Source organism: Python bivittatus, unplaced genomic scaffold (genome assembly GCF_059951505.1).
Source record: "Python bivittatus isolate LINGU-HERP-01145 unplaced genomic scaffold, Pbiv_v1 ctg000080_np1212, whole genome shotgun sequence".
Taxonomy (NCBI): domain Eukaryota; kingdom Metazoa; phylum Chordata; class Lepidosauria; order Squamata; family Pythonidae; genus Python; species Python bivittatus.
This window is the reverse complement of record NW_028277035.1, coordinates 43,508,193-43,526,349: the sequence shown is the minus strand read 5'-3', so window position 1 is coordinate 43,526,349 and position 18,157 is coordinate 43,508,193. Positions and strand designations below refer to the sequence as shown.

The window sequence follows — 18,157 nt, the reverse complement described above, 5'->3', positions numbered from 1 at the left end:
AAAAGAAATCAGGACGTCTACTGCAGCTAGCATGAGGAGAAATGGGATATGATATGGGTGAGAATGCAGGGCTAACAGTCATCCTGGCTCATGAATTGTAGCTTAGGAAGTCAGGAGCATTTTGCCAGAACAGGTCTGTACTTTGTTCTTTTGTACTGTGTCTTGGACACAGATGGCTACAGCTAACATACAGCCTTGACATTGGCTTTTAGAATGGAAAAATAGCAGGTGTAAGGATTTTAAGACAAAATCCTGTGACACAAATCTGCCCTGATGTCTACTCGCAAGTATCTTCAGTAGGAACACTATGAGATCATACCCAATACCCTAGCAGTAAATCCACCTAAGGAACTTGAAAGCTACTCAAAAGACAGATAACAGGTATCCACTCAGCCAAATACCTGCTGAGCTCCAGTGTATGCTTAACAGGGCCCATCCTGTCTAATCCCTCCCTCTGCCAGCACAGGAGACCCAGCCAAGAAGCTAACAGAAGTTGTCACAGTTAGCCTCCCTTCACTTTATTCTTGCCCTTACCTTGGCAATGTTGAAGTCAATATTGAAGCTTTGCCCATCACCCTCCACCTGCCAAATCCAAATTTTGCATGCCAATTGGCATGTGTTCGTGCTGAGTCGCTCCAGTGTGAAGGTACAGTGTAGGTAGGGCTGCAGCCCACTCCAAAGATGGTAGAAGGGAATCTCCTACAAGAAGAAAGGCCAGACACAAATCACAAGATGATGCTTTTCTAAAGAATTGTGGAAAAGAAGGCTTCTTGGCTGAAGTTACAAGCAAGTGCCAACAGCTTCAGGCAAAACCAAGTACAGGTTGGTACCAAGTAGCAGAGACATAACTGCTATCTGTTCCCAAAGAAGGAATTGCCTAATAACAGGGCTGTTCAGCAATGCAGATTCAAAGGGGAAAAGGTGATTTGGAACATACAGTATGTATGCACTCAAATTGCACTTTTCAACCATTCCTTGAAGAAGCTGTGTCTACTCCAGGAAACAACACGGTTGATTTAAGGAGGCAGTAACAAGTGTGATGTGTGCTGCCCATATACTCCAAATCACTTTTCACCTTCTGATTCCAAACCACTGCATAACCAGAACAGTCAGATTTCTTGGCTTGAGAAGGTGGTATTCCTGGGCCAAAGATAGGTTGGTGGGGATGGTGGTTACAACTCTTTTGTAAAGAATATGGACATAAAAGGGTAACAGTAGCTCTAGCAATTTAAAAGAATCAGAGTATTGTCTTGTCCTAGATAAAAATAACCCCAAGATTAGTAGAAATGCTTGCCTGGTAGCTGACAAGGAGCTTACTCTTCCACAGTGAGCTGGGCACATCATGGATGGAGAGACGCAGATTGTGATAACTGTCCTTGAAGTGCAAGATTCGTGGTGCACCAATCAGCTGTCCACCCATTTGCTTCTCTATTTGTACCACTTCCTATAATGGTATGAACATAGGGGATATTCTTAATTGAGGGGAATTAAGGAAACAAAGACTGTCCTATGGTTACTGAGCTACAGTTCAGGTCCAATGTGTGTGGAGGTAGTGGTGGTGATGAAAAAAGTGTATGTGCACATAGGTGTGGTGTGTGTATCAGGGCAGTCCATGCATCTCTAAATGCAGAGGAATTTAACTAGTCATTGATATTCTGTGTAGCCCTTAAGGCTGAAAGGTTTGCTCACTGACTGAATTGGCCAGAGGCGTTAAACTAGAGGCCTCAAAGCTGTATCATGGCCCTGGAATCTTTGCATTTTGGAGTTTATTTATTTATAAATAAGGTTTTATTTATATGCTGCCTGATTCCCAATGACTCAAGGTGGCTTACAATTAAAAATACCATGCAAAACACACAAAAAATCACAGCCTGTCCCAGAGACACCATATAACCAAAGAAAACCCATCCAGCTGGGGCTCAACCTTTGTTCTACTCTAGAGCCTAGAGCCAAGTTGTTTTTGCAATTTCCTCTAGAATTTTTAAAAAGGCAATTTTTAATGGGACAGCAAGTGGAAATTATTAAATATGGGGTGTAACTTTATTAATAGAATCAATTTTCATTAAATACTAATTTTAAACAAATTATCTGTTTTGTGGAGTCTAGTCTCCAGCATACTATTGCTGGGGTTATACTGGGTTAACCTTTGGCTTGAAATAGAGGATTCCTAACAGAAGCTCACCAGTGGAACCAATCACTCAAAGTGAGGGTGCACTTCCCTTCACTGGATGTGTTAAAACAGAGGCTAGCCAGCCATCTATCTGGGATGCTTTAGTCTGGATTCCTGCACTGATCATGGGTTGGACTGCATGGGCTAGATGGACACTTCCAGTTCTGTTATGTTGTGGAGTTGGGTAGCTTGAGTCTAAACTAGGGGGATACTGGAGACTACTCTGTACTGTGGAAACAAAATTACTGGATGAAAAATATTAGCATACCAGAAGAAGACATTAGGGTCATGATGCAAAAGGCTGAAGAATTGCATAAGGAGAGATTAGGCTTCTTGTGTAGGAATGTGTGGATCATGAGCAATCTCCCTTTGTAAGAGGCTTCACCACATGTTGTTCTACCTCTACCATCAAGGTTAGCCAACTGCCTTGATTGGCTGATCTTCTCACTAAAAGAAGCTTCTGTGCATGTGCTACACGTGCACAGAAATAACCGCTACTAAGGGAAGCAAAAGGCACAGTCATTCTACTACTTAAATGTGTGGCACCATTATGCTTTGCTGCATTGTTTCAAAGGGGCTCTTTGCTTCACTGTCTGATGAAGTGAAGTACTCCACTGAAAATTTGCAGAGCCCTAGTCCTGCAATTAGATTAGGATTGTTCTATTAAAGTTGTGCTCTGGCTACATGGTCAAAAGTACTGAAATAACTCTACAAATGAACAAATAATGAGTTCTTGAAACTAGCAAAAAACACTGTACTCCAGCATATGTGAGATATGGAAGAGGAAGAGGGAAGAGGGCTTAGAGGGGCTGCACATGGAAGAGTTTCCTGGGGGAATACCTTAAGTGCATCACGGGTGTCACTGAGGCAATACACACGGACATCATATTCCAGCCCAGTACAAGTTGTGGGTGCAAAGAGAACCAGTTTCAGGCGCTTTGAAGCAGCCATGCTGAGCGATTCCCCCACCAACGCAAAGCGGCCCAACTGCTCTGTGAAGATGTAGCAAGCTTGGGGTTCCAACTGGCAATGGTAGAGTTCAGAAGGTCCTGGCTCACCCAATTGCAGTACGTCCTAAAAAAGTGAAAAAGGGAGGCAATCACTGCATCAAAAAAAGAGAAATGGCAAAAGAGCAGAACATACACATCAATATGAGAGAGAGGGAGGGAGATAGAGAGAGAGAGATTAGGGTAAACCCAGAGATGGTAGAAGAAGATGGCTGATGAACATGTGACAAAGAATAGCAAGTTGGCACATCAGCTTGCATGGGTAGTGTCACGACAGTGCTTCACTAGTATATCTAGTAATGGCTGTAGCATTGAGCCTGAGAGGAACCCTTTCTCTAGCAGCATCCACACTGTTTGCATTGCATTTGAGCTGCTTTAAGGGCCCAGGTTGCATCCAAGTCCTCACTGCAGGGCACAGGCTAGAACTGCCTCCTTTCAGAAGCCTATGAGTATCTCTCTTGGGGAACGCACAACCCATTAGATTCAGTTAATGGTGTAACAGGGCTGTGTATACTCTGCAAAAAAGCAAAACTATACAGTGGAGCACTTGAGACAGAATTTAGGTTTCATTTTTTTTTTTTTTAAGGCAAAGACCTAGCTTTGGGAATGCGAAGATAAGCTTAAAATGATATCCAAGGAAACCAGAAAAATTATTGATTCATGGTTTGGGGGGGATGCTCAGTGCCATAGTTGGTTGTTTACTTAATTTATTTGGATTAGTTCTGAGTATCTCATCGCTGGTGTTATCTGGGAGAAGAACAATCATATATACAATGCAAAACAAGAAATCAATGCATAAATAATAGCACAGCACTGAAGACAAATCCACTAAAACCAAAATACAGACAGCTTAGAAAACAGGCAAAACAGGCCAATTATATTTAAGCAATGATCAAATAATTAATATCCATTTGAAGGTATTTTGACATTAAATTAAGAAACCTAGAAGAACAAAAAAAGGACTTCACCTGGTGTGAAAATATATTAACATAGGCACCCAGCAGTTTTTCCAGGGAGAATTCTGAGCGGCCATTGTCAAGAAGGCCTTGACTGTTGTGGCTGCTTTCTAGAATAAGGGGGCCCTTGGACCTGTCCAGCAGATGATCTTAGGTCCCAAGTTTGCTGGGAACTAAGTAGATACCATTCACATTTTGCAAAGCAGAACAAAACAAAACAAAACAAAACCCAGGATGGCTACTTGATTTTAACATATTTTATAGGTTGCTGAATATGGTGTACTTGGCATGACATTCGGTTTGTTATGAATAAAATAGGCCCAGTGTTGCAACAACCCGTGAGTTGCTCAGCAAGTACTCCAGGCTAGGCCTCACCTCCCACGTGCCCTCACAGGACTGCTTCTTGAGGCGCAGATTCCAGGTCTCAGGGTTTGGCTCCACACAGTGATCTATGGCTAGGATAACAGGTCTGGTGAGCAGCACCCCCGGAGGGCCACAACTAACAATGGGGCTCAGTAAAGTCTGGCAGCCTGCCAGCGGAAGCCTTGGCAAGAGAGAGAAGCATCAGTAATACAGAGGAGGACTCCCCCACCTCCATGGACCAGCGAGTGACATCAGCTACTTTCTCCTGGCCATAATCCCAGGGGAAACAGAGGAGAAACAAAATCCACACCCCTATTTGTTTGGGGGGACACACAGCATGAAGAAATAGAATGGGGTTAATATCAGCAAGTACCATAACGATAATACACCCAGAGATGATTCTTTGGCATTAGAAATTAGGAGTTATCAAGAAGTGCATCAAAGATGATTAAATACATTCTTGTTATTAATAAATAATAAGTAATTTAATAATTATTATTTAACAATTAATTATTAGTTAATATTATATTCATTATTATAGTTATATGACATAGTATATTATATATAAACATATATAAATGATGTATATAATAATTATATAATTTTATTAATGTTAATAATTAAATAATTTATAATTAATAAAGATTATTAATTACAATCAAATATTATTAATGCAATAATCCTGGCAACAGCAGGAATGTCCCAGTTATGGCAGGGGATTACCACTGGGGAACGTCTGCCAGGCAGAAACTCCAGAAGAGTTCTGACGATACAGCAACGAACGGCACAGCTGAGCATCTTTCTTTCAGCGGAAATTGGGAAGAGAAAAGGATCTAGACATGATCAGTAGGTAAGTTCTGGGGGCCGGTTATTCGACTCTGGGCAGCCTGCGGGGTGCTTTCTGCTGGCAGCTTCGCCACCTTTGTTGGCCAGGCGGTTATCCTGAGTGCACACTGGGGGCAGGCCCAATTTAGGCATCCCCATCATCTCTGCCCTTAGACAGCACCAAGGGGATTCTGGAAACTAAACATGCCAGGATGGAAGTGGGCTTTCTATGCTTCTTGTTGACACAGCCGTGAGCACTGAGGTACAAGGAAGAGCTGCACAGAGCCAGGAGACAAACATTAAAGAAAAGAAACAAAGGTGGAGTATCTTTAGAATATCCCATGGATGCCGCAGTGCAAATACCCCTAGAAATGGCTTGGCGGTATCATCTTCATTCTATTACCTTTCCCTATGAGCATGATGTGGGAAATGTTTCCATTCCTTTCCATGGAAACTATTTTCATGCCCCCATCTTCAAGATTGCCTCTGTCCCTATGAACTTACTGTTTATTTTACATCACTGTTTATTTCAGGCCAGACCAAGGTAGGCTTGAGAACACAAAATATATAAAAGGTTGAGACTAGAGTTACGGGAGACAACGTTATCTTATCTCCGTTTGGTGGTACTCCTTTCATCAGCAGAGACAAATCTCGGCAAACCCATCTGCAGGAGTGCAGACTAGCAAGACCATGGCATGTATCAGTTGGCACCCAAGTACCCACAAACTTCCTCTGGATCCCACAGGGGTCTGTACCTTGTTATGAATTAAAGGACAGAAAGTGCAGATGCCTGTAAGGATTCCCAGTGACCTTTCGGAAAACTGAGGAAACATATGGGCACGTTGTGGGCATGATAAATTACAGGCAAGTATAGATAAATTAGCGTCTCAGGGACAGCCAGGACTGAAATGGGAACAGAATTCCTAGCGGTTTTCAGGGAATGGGATATGTACCTCACATCCTCTTGCTTGTGCAGCGTCAGGTAAATTTCATAGATTTTCCCCCGTGGGATGGCATCGGGTGGGATAAGCAAGCTGACACCTAAAAGACAGAGACGAGATGGCTCAAGGAGTATAACCCTCTGCTCGCACGCAAGCTGCCTTCCAATTTTGCAGGCAAGCTGATCACTGAAGAATGGGTTTTGGTCAGAGGCTGCTTAGCCAAAAGAGGAAATGGGCAATCCCTCCTTAAAAGAAATCTCAGAGGGAAATAGTCTATCTTCTTGTGTGAGTTTCTCTATGAAATTATTTCTTTTCCCATGCAGCAATCCAGCCTAGAAAGAAAATTCTTTTTCTTTGAGCAATGATCCAGAATGGAACAAAGAGCATCAGAAAGCATCGTTGCTCCACTGCAGGCACTCTCCAAATCTCCAGCCCTACATTTTCCCTACTTGTCAACCTCACCTGTGTTAGGTATCATTAGACGTCCACCCAAGAAATTGAAAGTTCCGTACGCCATGTTGGCAGCACCCCTGGGCAAGGAGCGGAAGAAACTCTGGGTAGAGAATCGTGAGACAAAGTCTACAGGATCAGCACTGGGAGAGCTGTGGTGAAGAGTATGGCGCCCACTGCCCAGGGGGCTAAGCAGATGCCCATTCCCAATCTGGAACTTGCCAGGCCCATCCTGGCGTGGACACAGTGAACCTTGGTAGGTCATGGTAGTGGTGCTCAGATCAGGCTGGATTGTCAATAGGTGGGAATTATCTGTGTGAGGAAGAAATGAACATGATAATGGGATCATGGTAAAGACGCACATCTTGTTTCAAGACATAAAAAAACTCTTCCCTGGCAGAATGGAAAAGTTAGCTCATTCTTAATACTGCAGAGAGCTAGATTACTTTATAGATGCAAATGCAGATATTTTGAGTCACCTCAGGTATGTAGCAGCCTAATCACAAAACATTATCTCATCAGACAGTATTGCATAAAATACATTAACCAGCAGGGGTAACAGACTGTTGCAATGACCCGAGAAACAAAGATCTCTATTCAGACCATCATTTTCTGTATTAATAAGGTTATGCATTTTATTTCCCAAAGACAGCTTTTTAAAGATGCAATGTAATCTCCTTTTTTAGACTCAGTGTTTTGGGTTAATAGAGCTTACAGAAACCATCTGTGCAGTCCAAATGTAGATCAACAGAATACACGTGTCATTTTAATATCTTGTCACTTATCAGGGTGTAAAGAGGAATGTTTCTAAGATCATGAGTCACAATATGGGATGATGGAGTAATAAAGCGATAATTCCTTGACCTACAACTAGACTGTGTGAGTGTGTGAATGTATGTGCATTCTATGGATTGGTTCCAAAAGGTCAAAAATTTGTCATGATGGATGTGCGTGTGGCATTTTGCTATAGAGGACACTTTGAAATCTCAAGAGCAAATACAGTGTCACCCATCTTGTGAATACTGGAATATTTGATTATATTTATTTGATTGGCTCCCTATGGTTTAATCTGGCATTCATAGAGAGAAAGAGAGGAGTATTTGACTAATCAGTTTAACTGAGATATACCAGAAGAGTCTTGCATTTATCGTTTCTGCAACTACTTTCCTCCAGAAGTTAATGTTTCTTATTTAATGGAGAATCTGTTTTCCTGAACTTATTCTGAAAGACTGGAGTAACATGTAGCATGTGTTTTGGGTGGCGAGCAGCTAGAAGAATGTGTACCTTTGTGCACTGCCCTCTTTAGTTAAACTCTTAGAGACAACAGGAACTAGATAGGCCTTCCCTAGCCTAGCGAGATCCCATCAACCCAATTAGTATGGTTGGCAGCCATGCTGTCAGAGCACAATAGAGTTGCTATCTAACACATGTAGAGGGAGCCTGGATGAAGAACACTGTCTGCAACTAGAAGAAATTATTCTTGATTATTTTAGCAGGTTCCCTCAGAATACACAACTGGCTATTTCCACCCTCTGATTTAACATCTTTAGCAAAGTTAAGGTTTAATTATGTCATATGGCCAGTGAGAAGAGAATCTCTGGCATTTAAATGTCTGATTATATTTGTAATAGGTTTTGTGCACTAATACGGATAAAAGGGCTTAGTTTTCTTATGCAACTTTTGACAGAGAGCCTTTGCTTAAATGACCTATTGTAAGAAAACTTCTGGTGTCCCATATTTTCAGTCTTCTGAAGGAAGATTTTTAAAATTTATTTATTGGTAGCATTTGTAAGGAGTTCTGATGTCAATTTGGGGAACAGGAATAAATAAGATAGAGCCTTCCCAAGTTAGAACCATTCCCAATTCAGGTAAGGTGAGAAGCTCAATAATATGCTACTACTTAAAAACCAAGTGGGCAACCTTTTTGACCCCAAGGGTGCATGATGTGCTGGGTCATGGTCCATATGCTGCATGTGACCCAATTATGCACACTTATGTACATACACAACAGCATGTATGCATGCAAATATTAATATATACACACATATATCAATGAATATACACACTCACACAAAGCCTTTCCCTCCCCTAGTGATCTCAAGCTATATTGAAATTATTTGAAAGGGAAAACTGAAGTTCCCCTCCAACCCTGTCTCCATATGGCTGCTCCCACCTGATTCATTTCTGCTACAGCTACCACCACTGAATTTCTGAAAGGGCTCATTCCTGCAAGGACCAGAGATCAACAAGTCCTCCAGGGATTACTCAGTTTTCCAACCTTGGCAACTTTTACATGTGCAGACTTGTAACTTCCAGAATTCTCAGGAAAAGCCATTCTGGCTGGGGAAATTTTGGGAATTGAAGTCCACACATAAAGTGGATGTCCAGGTTGGGAAACATTGCTCTAACTTTTCCATTCAAAAATGTAGCTGCTGGGTCATGCAAAAATAGGAATTTTCAGGAAAACAGCAAAATCCAACAACTATAGTAAGTCAGAAGGGGGCAGACAAATGGAACAGGGCAGCATGGTAATGGCATCTGCAAAAGCTATATCTAAGACCTTGGAGGACCACAAGCAGGGCATGACTGCTCCATCCATGATAAAGGCTCCTGACATGCCAACTTCTGAAGTCTTGGTGGTATATCTCCTTTGGCTTCCAGTTGGCAGGAATTATGGTAACAGACATTCAAGACCAGAACAAAAGTGGGACATTTTCTTCACCTGAAGGCCACATTCCCATCTGGGTTGTGCAAGGAGGCATGCCAGAAGCAGATGCAAAAAGTTGGTGTGTCAAAGCTAAAACGAGTAGGCCAAATCAAACTCATTATGCACTTCTCTTTTTCTGTTCTTTCTCCCCCCCCCCCCCCCCCGGCTAGCAATGCAGTTTGGATTCTATTAAAGCCTATCTGCATCATGAGAGGGCTTCAAAGCTGAGAAGCTTGCATCCCAGCCTTGAAATGCTATCTGGAGGTTGAGTCATGGCAACTGGGATGACTGAGAACCTTCATCAACCTATGCCATGCTGCTTTAGGCTTAGCCTTTGTTTTAGTTGACTGCAATAGGATACACATGATTTTTGGAGGAGGCAGCTCACCATGCTGCAGTTTAACTTAAGTAAAGCTTTGCATTGAAGCTATTGGAAGATTTTTTTTCAAATCTAATTGCTATAGGTATGATGGAGAGAAAGGTCAGATGGGCGAAGTTCCCCTGTAGGCCAGAAGTCCTCCACCTCCTACAATTACATCTCAGCCTCAAAGCAGTTGTGCTCTACTTATCCTGCATGCTTTCATTGCTCGTGTTCCTCTTCTACCTGATATAATAAAAGTTTAAAACTTTCCAACAGGTTCAGAGACACTGTTGTTACATCCTTCCTTACTCCTACAGAATGGTGAAACCACCTCTATAATAAAACCTGGCAACTTCACAAAAGACTTGAACATGGTTCCAAAATGATTGGTTGCCCAAGTGGTAGTTTCCCATAGCCACATGTCCTGAAAAGATTAGTACCCACCATACAAGACCTAGAGAATGCCCCGAGACTAGAGTGATGCTCACCTGCTTTGGTGGGCTTGATGCCAACTGGCTGGAAGCCAGCAGTGAGAATAGAGGAGTCAGCCACATCTGAATCTAACCCTTCCTTCTTGCGGCAGTAGACAAGGGTTATCACTAGAAGCAGCAATACCAAGCAGACGGCCACAGCAATCAAGCCGACATACAGAGCCACATCCTCAGAGCCACCAGTTCCTAGAGAGGACAGAGGGAGGGGTACACACTGAATCCAACATCATGCTCTATTATGCAGTGGGAAATAATAGTGTTTGCGCTAGAAGAAGGAACCTAAGACTCACTGACATGATGTGCAAGATCTGTTATCCATGGGGTCTGTGAGGGAATGGAATTTGTAGGGAAGAGTTCTGGATTGGATTGGAGTGCATTGCTTCTCATTGGGCTTATCAGATATGGCCCATCAAGGGTTCTGTGCCTATACTCTATTTTTCAGAAGAAATTCGTGGGCTGACCACCTCCCTTGCATCTGTAGGTCTGTTCTCATATAGAGAGCATTTTGGAGAAAAAAGGGTAAAAAAACAAGAAGAATTCCTCTAGGACCCAGCAGCTTCATTTCCGTTTTCAGCTTAGAAGGGGAGAACAACATTTTCAGCAAGGCTGAATGGCTCTTAGAGAAATTCAGATGGAAGCTACAAAACAAGCAGTACCTTTTAGGAACATTTGTAATGGTCAGCATTCATAATAGCTACAATAATGCTATCAACATGGAAGGGGGAGATTCCCCTAAGAAATGTATCATCAACATGTTTAGCACACAACCCTATTTAATTGTATAGCCCTTCCCCAACATGATTCTTTTCAGATGCGCTGCACTTCAAATTTAACTTGTTTGGGGGGATATTGATACTGAAACCTAGCACATCTGAAGGGCATTAGTGGCTGCTTTATAATAGTAACCAACATTAGCCAGGAATCTGTGTCTCTCTCAAACAGAATCCTGGACTGGGGTGTGAAGCAGGGAAGGCTCCTGCTTCCCTGCTCTGCCCAAACTGCTCCTGCTGAAAAGCTTTTGTGATGTTTATTAAATAATATATACACAGGTTCTTATTCTCACAGAAACAGAGTACATATTAAGGAAGGAGCAGAACCACTATAAACCAATGCATTCTACCAGCCTCCATAGATGGTCCAGGAGGATACCACCCTCAATAGAATAGTGGGCTGCTGAAAGGTCCAGTGGGGCTAGGAGGGATGCACAACCTCCATCTAGGTCCTGACAAAGATCTGTCAGCCCTTTAAGGTAGTCTAGACAGGAAACCAAAACCATGAGTACTAATACTACCTTTATTGTAAGGTTACAGTAACAGAATCTTGCAAATCTAAAAGCACTTCCCACTTCCACTGTCTTTACTTTCCAGAGAACTAGAGAGGGTCCCTTCGGAGATGCTGTCTCCACCCCCATCCCTCCTTTGCTCAGATTTTATCAAACCATTGTCTAAGCTATGGCTCTTCCTCCTGTCTCTCGAAGTTATTCTCACAGCCCCATTACAAGATCATCCAGAAGAGCAACTAATGCCATCTCCATCCCATGCCCAGACTTGAGACCTGACTGAAAAGGGTGTAGATAACCCACTTCCTCTAAAGTGCTCAAGAACTAGAAACAGGAAGATAGTTGTTGAGTACAGATGGATCCAGGGAGGACCTCTTAAAGAGGTGGCACACCACAGCCTCTTTCAGGTCTGCTGGCATCACCCCCACCCAAAGAGAAGCAATGACAACATTTTGGAGCCAATGTGACATGCTCTCCCATATCCCACGGGTGGCCATAGATAAGCTAAAGTCATCCAAGTCCCAATTAAATATGGTAAGATATTGCCCCGGTCAGTCCATCAGATTCTGCCCATGAAAAGAAGACTTCAGCAAATCTGAATGACTTTATTGGAAAAGTGCTGTGTTCTGTAAACTGATCACAGTGGCCAGTGCTACACCCTTCTAAAAGGGGTTGTTCACCCTAAATGAAGCCACTGATCAACAGCCCGTCAATGAAATAAGGCAGGACAAATTTTAACAATTCACCTCTCTTCTTTCCACAGTAAAACTTGAGCTTGTACCTGTGCTCCATAAAAATCACTTTTCATCTCCCTCCACTGGTGCTCCATGTGTGCTTCTGCCACTTCATCTCCCAGAGCTCCCTGCTATCCAGGATCAGCAAACAGAGACAGCCCACTCAGAAGCAATCACATGAAGTGCCTAGGTTTCCTCCTGTTTCTAGAGACAACTGCATATTCAACAGAACTGCCTGAAAGGTACAGGGAAAACCTCCATGACTGGAAATAACCCAGATCTAAGACACCTTGCGGTAATCAGTCCATTCACCCAACAAGGTCCCAGATGACAGTGATCTGACATGGCAAAAGGCTCAGAGAGATGCCCTCCATATTCAGATACTACACAACTGCTTCAAGGCAAAAGCAAGATTCAACATGTGGCTGCTTATATATGTCAGGCTCAAGATTTCCTTGGACAAGCTCAGGGTCTCCATGAACTCCAAGCTCTACCTGACCCAGACCTAAGGGTCCGGAGATTAAAATCACCTAATAGGCAGAGAGACTCCAACACCAGCCCCAAAAGCAGGTTGAGCAGCTTGGGCAGGGATTCTGCCAGGCAGCAGGGTGACCTGTACACGAGCAATATCCCTGGCTTGTCCCTTTGCCCCAACTTAACATGTAAGTATTCACACCTGGCCACCTCTAGAGTAGAATCCTTGGTCACAAGCAAGGTGTCTTTAAAGATCAGTACTAGGTGTGGAGTACAGGCTGCCGGTGCATCCAAAAGCTAGGAAAGTTTATCTCTGAGGGGTCATCATTCCCACTTCATTGAACCAGGTCTGTCTGCTCATCAACTACCAAATTGTGGAGGAATATGATCTTATTGCAAATAGACTTTGCATTTACCATCAAGTCAAGCTCAAATAGCAATCCTATCCCTGGGGTCCAAATAGGAGGTCACAGGCTGGAAGTGGGAATGAGCAGCAAGCTGTCAATCTCCCTTCTCCTGTAACAGTAAACCTGACAACTCTCATCATATCACCCTTGATCCATCATACACCTATCCATCACACACTAAGATGGTCTGTACCTCCAGAAAAATCCCCAGTCATTCCAGCTACTACCACGACCACTTCACAGAACCACATAGTCCCAGGTTGCCAGCAAAATACAATTTAATCTGCCCATTAAAATGTTAGTAATTAAAATGCTTAAAATACCATTACTTGAAATCACCAAATGTAGTTGGCCATAGTGATTATCAAAAATCATCCAGGCAATCCAATCGGTTGTTGGTGGAAACAAACCATACTATATCTCAAGCAGGAGATCATTCCATATAGCAGGCATCACAGGAGAGAATGCCATTAAGAATAAGACAAGTGAAATTGGGGTTAGAGAGACTACTTCCATTTCCATCTTGTAATTTCTGAGTAAAAGCAGTCAGTCTTTATTTGGGAGAATGGATTATTTGCTCCTTGCCCTTCCCCATGCACCCTCTTGTTTGTGCCATGATGATAAACCAAAATGTTAACTACACAAGAGAATGTGAGCACAGATTGTCCTTTGTTTGAAGCATCCACTGAGAGGCATACAAACAAAAGATTAGAAAATAGGGGCTATTTGGGAGTGGAGAGCAGGCAGGCATATTGTATGAGAAAGAGCAACATTTCTGTGTTGCAAAAGCAAGCAGACTTGTAAATATCAGTCTACTGTAGTTTAGGAAGCAACTTATGAGCAGGGTGGTTTTCAAGGAAGGAAGGAAGGAAGGAAAGAAGGGTGAGCATGTGTATGTATTTTATGTGATTTATATTTTGCCCTGATGTCCTTCTAAATCCCACCCCCACCCCTACCACCAGCTAGGTCAAACATTCAGTATGAGCTGCCCCAGGAGGGAAGATGAACATTGCTTTCACTTCAACTGTGAAACCGTTAATTTGATATAAAAGGAAGAGAAAAGCCCTAGGAGACCCAGCAAGCTAGTTAGTTAATGAGCCAGGATGGGGCCTGTCACTCACCCTTCCACTCCCTCATCCCTGCATGGAGCTCTCCCTCCTGCAGTCCAATAGGCAGTTCACCAGGTTGACACACTAGGCTTCAAGTAAGGAGCTCATCTTTTGGGAGGCAACTTTGGACTGTCCTCTTAGGGATGAGGGGAAAGATGTCTCTAGGGAGATATGCTGATGTGGCAGGGGCTACCAATATTAAGGTGGGTTCTTATTTTGTTGTCCATGGCCACAAGGTTATGCTAAACTAGGCAGCAGAGAATCTATCTGTACTAGGCAGTGAGCTGCTCGTTCCTGCGTGAATGGGTAGGCGGACTAGAATTAACAGGCTTGGCTGCCCTGATATCTCAATCAGTTGGGAGTGTCCAGTAACTCAGAACAAACCTCAGTGGGAGGTCCCAGTCACCCTTGTGCATCCTGAAGGGATTTTTCAAAATTCAAAACACCCCCTGCCTCTATTCAAGAGAGCAATGTTCTGTTTGAAGGCATCCACTAGTCTGGCTGTGAAAAGAGTTTTCTAGCAGAGAGGCCGTGCTGCCTGTTTCTAAAGAAGAGGAAATTGGGGCCTTGAAGCTTCCCATCAACAATTAGACGATCTATTAATTGCCCATTAGTAATAAAGGTTTGGAAAGTTGGTATACAGATAATCTGATCATAGTCTTCCCAAGTACAAAAAGCTGCGTTTTATGTGTTTAAATTGTAATAATTACTAAATATGTAACCATACATATAAATTAGTATATGCATGGGTTATGTAGTCCCTACATTCCTTTTCTGATGGTACATTTCTCTTTCTTGGCAATATGAAAATTGCCACCCTGCTTACCATCAGTATCACATCCCTTACATCTCCAGTGACAGCAGTCTTGTCTTTCCCAAAGATGAAGAAAGAGGCAGGAACTCACCATTTGTACACAGTTCACTGGTACAGTTGCGAGTCTCCAGTTCAGGCCCCTGGCACTCATCCCCACCATTACGGGGCATTGGATCAGAGCATTCACGGCTGCGCCAGTGTGTACAGTCAGCACCACATACTGACCACAAGCTCCAGGCTGACCAACCGCCAGACACTGCCAGATAGAAAGAAGCAGTATAAATACTTACTAACCAAGAACTAACCCAGCAATTCTCTTATCCTCCCAATAAACTCTAGGTCTTCCCCTCGCTCCACCCTACTCCACCACATCCCAGCAGATGTTGCTGTAACAATCCCATAATCCACGAGGATGCTCTTGAGCTACGTCTCCTTGGCAGAGGAGGGGCTGGGTTTGTATATCTTGTGGCAGCCACAGAAGCTACCCTACTAGGGGGAAAAAAAAGAGTTCTTCTCATATTTGTGACATGCCTCAGAAGGACGTGGGCTAAGAGATGGGAGAGGACCAACACAGACACATGGATGGGTTGGAGGAGACAGGTAGAGCAAATGGGAGGGAAGGGAAAGCAAGGCAAGGCAAGAGCCAGCTGCCCTTGAGATGTTGCCTCAAAGAGTTGAAGAGACAGGAAAACCAATCTCAGGCACACTCAACAACATTCCAGATTCACAATCAAATCAGCTGGACTTTGAAACAGGGCAATGGGAAAGAGAATGTATGGTCATAGTAGCATAGCATAGGCAGAACTGTGTGAACAGGGAGCACCCCCCCACTGGGGGTGGTGGTGGTGGTGAAACAGAGAAGAAGTCTAGAATTGTGAGTGAGGAAGATTAGCAGAAGTGCATGGCTCAGCTCAAATGACTATAGGCTTCACACATGTTGGCTTCTTAAGCATTTCTCCACTGTTCTGGACAGGGGTTTGGGCCAAGAGCTTGGACTGCAAGGAGCACAGCAAACTGAACCATGGGAGCAGGCCCATGGTGTGGCAGGGGCAGTACCTGGGCACAGGGTGGCGCAGGAACTTTTCTGCACATTCTGGCCCTCACAGAAGGCCCCCCCGTTGAGTGGCGTTGGGTTGGTGCAGCTCCGGCTCCGCTTCTGCCAGCCCCGTCCACAGCTGGTGCTGCAGGCTGACCAGTCCGTCCACGTCGACCAGCCTCCATTCACTGGGGGGAAGGGACAGCATCAGCTAGAGCTTGCAAAGACTGCCCTGGGAGAGCTGGTAGGGAGAGTCAGCTGCCACCCCCATTGGGAGCAGAGTGCTTTTCAGGCCTAGAGGAGTAGCCAAGCCTTTTCATTGTCTTGGGGACAAAATTGCTGGCTCCAGAATTCAGGCTTCCTTGGTGTATTTGTGTGTATGAAGAGTTTGGGGAGAATACACAAGAAAACATGGGGATATGCAAGGAGGCGTCACAAGCGGAGGGGCAAACACTTAGAGGAACGGGGAAGGGGTCAAGTTGCTTTCCTCTGTTATATACTGCAAGAGCATAACTTGCTCCTTAGTCATATTTACCATTCAACCTTCCTTCCCCTTGCCTGGGAAGGTACAATCTATGTCCCTCATCTGCACTGGAATTCCTTCCTTCCAAAGTTCTTCTTCACATCCCCAAAACAACTGAGTACACCATAACCCAAGGAGAGGCAAAGTCTCAATATTTTGGGCACCATTATCACCCAACCAAGAGAAAAAACATCTGAAGGTGTCCTAGCCCACTATAATCCATCGTCCTCCTTCATCTAGTAGCTAAACCAAACTTGGAGCAGGGTGGGGTTCATGCACAGGGGGGGTTATAAAACAATACTGTGCCCATTGCTGCCCTTTTTCTCAGGGTCCACCCTCCCCATTCCTTGAAGAGGCCCTACCATAGACAGTAACAGCGGCAGGTGAGCTGCGACGGCGAGCCACTATGTTCTTGGCCACGCAGGTATAGTTGCCTGTGTCAGCTAAACGGGCATGTTTCACCACCAGGCTATGTTCCAGTGTAATGTAGTAATTGGGGTCCAATGTGGGGTCCACAAGTTCTTCATTGCGCAGCCACTCCACCTTGAGAAGACACAAGAGGCACACATGGTTCTGATTTGATTTGGGCCAGAAGCCTTAAAATGTGGTGGCTGAAATCTGTTCCAAAAGAAAACATCTACAAACATTGACCAAAGGAAGGACAGAGTCAGTGTAGGAAAGCTTACAGAAGCTTAATTAGCACCGCACAGAGAGAGAAGCTGCAGCCTCTCAAGCAGCAGGTAGGGAATATGCAAACAGGATATACACCAAGAACCCAGCCTAGATCACTGGCATTTGCTGCAGGTGCCAAGGGCAAGATGAAGGATGTGGCACCCTATCTGGTGGCCCCATCCAGCTGCTTGGGACTTATTGCATTGACTGGGCTTTCAATAACTTCCTCACAATGCCCAAGAATAAGAATGCAGGCGCAGTACTCACTTCAGCAGGTGGAATCCCCTCTGGAGGGCGGCAAGGCAGCACAATTCCCTGCTCAATTGAGACTTCTTTGGCCACTGGCTCCTGCTCAAAATTCTTCCTCAAGTCTAGAAAGAAAAGAGTCTCAGAGTGGTGTAATGACAATAATACAGATTCCCCGTCATGCCAGGCTGCCTCTTGAGTGGCACCTCTGCTCCCTGCCAATGCCACTATTATACCAGTCACCTTCAATGCACACATAGCCATGCCATGACTATCCCTCACGGGAGCCAAAGAGCCTACTGGCAAAAGGGTAGGAAGCACCAGGAGAAATGAGGCTAGGGAACCGAGGGTAGGGAAATCACTCACACGCAATGCGCACAAAGGCCTTCTGGCTTTTGGTGGTGCCGGAGGAGCTCCAGGCAACACACTGACACCAGTACTCTTCCAGGCCAAAGATCTTCTCCACTTGCTGCCTTGATATATCTATCCGTACCTCCATGAGGGGTAGACCTGCAAAAATACCAAGTGGCAAAGAAATGAGGAAGAGAGTTTAAATGGTAGAGGGGCTCCAAACAGGGTTAGGGGTATATAA

General features: G+C 44.1%; 1 protein-coding gene across 1 annotated transcript in view; it reads right to left on the bottom strand.

The window, feature by feature from the left end:
- The window catches only part of UNC5A (unc-5 netrin receptor A), an 88,777-nt gene that overhangs the window by 2,743 nt on the left and 67,877 nt on the right, over nt 1-18,157 (bottom strand). Inside the window, exons 3-14 of the mRNA XM_007427344.3 lie at nt 17,932-18,075; nt 17,587-17,690; nt 17,010-17,190; nt 16,145-16,312; nt 15,180-15,344; nt 10,269-10,457; nt 6,725-7,024; nt 6,275-6,362; nt 4,509-4,677; nt 3,011-3,244; nt 1,295-1,444; nt 535-699 (exon numbers count right to left, since the gene is read on the bottom strand). Coding sequence (XP_007427406.1) covers nt 535-699; nt 1,295-1,444; nt 3,011-3,244; nt 4,509-4,677; nt 6,275-6,362; nt 6,725-7,024; nt 10,269-10,457; nt 15,180-15,344; nt 16,145-16,312; nt 17,010-17,190; nt 17,587-17,690; nt 17,932-18,075 — 2,057 coding nt within the window. The remainder of the gene's footprint in view (nt 1-534; nt 700-1,294; nt 1,445-3,010; nt 3,245-4,508; nt 4,678-6,274; nt 6,363-6,724; nt 7,025-10,268; nt 10,458-15,179; nt 15,345-16,144; nt 16,313-17,009; nt 17,191-17,586; nt 17,691-17,931; nt 18,076-18,157) is intronic.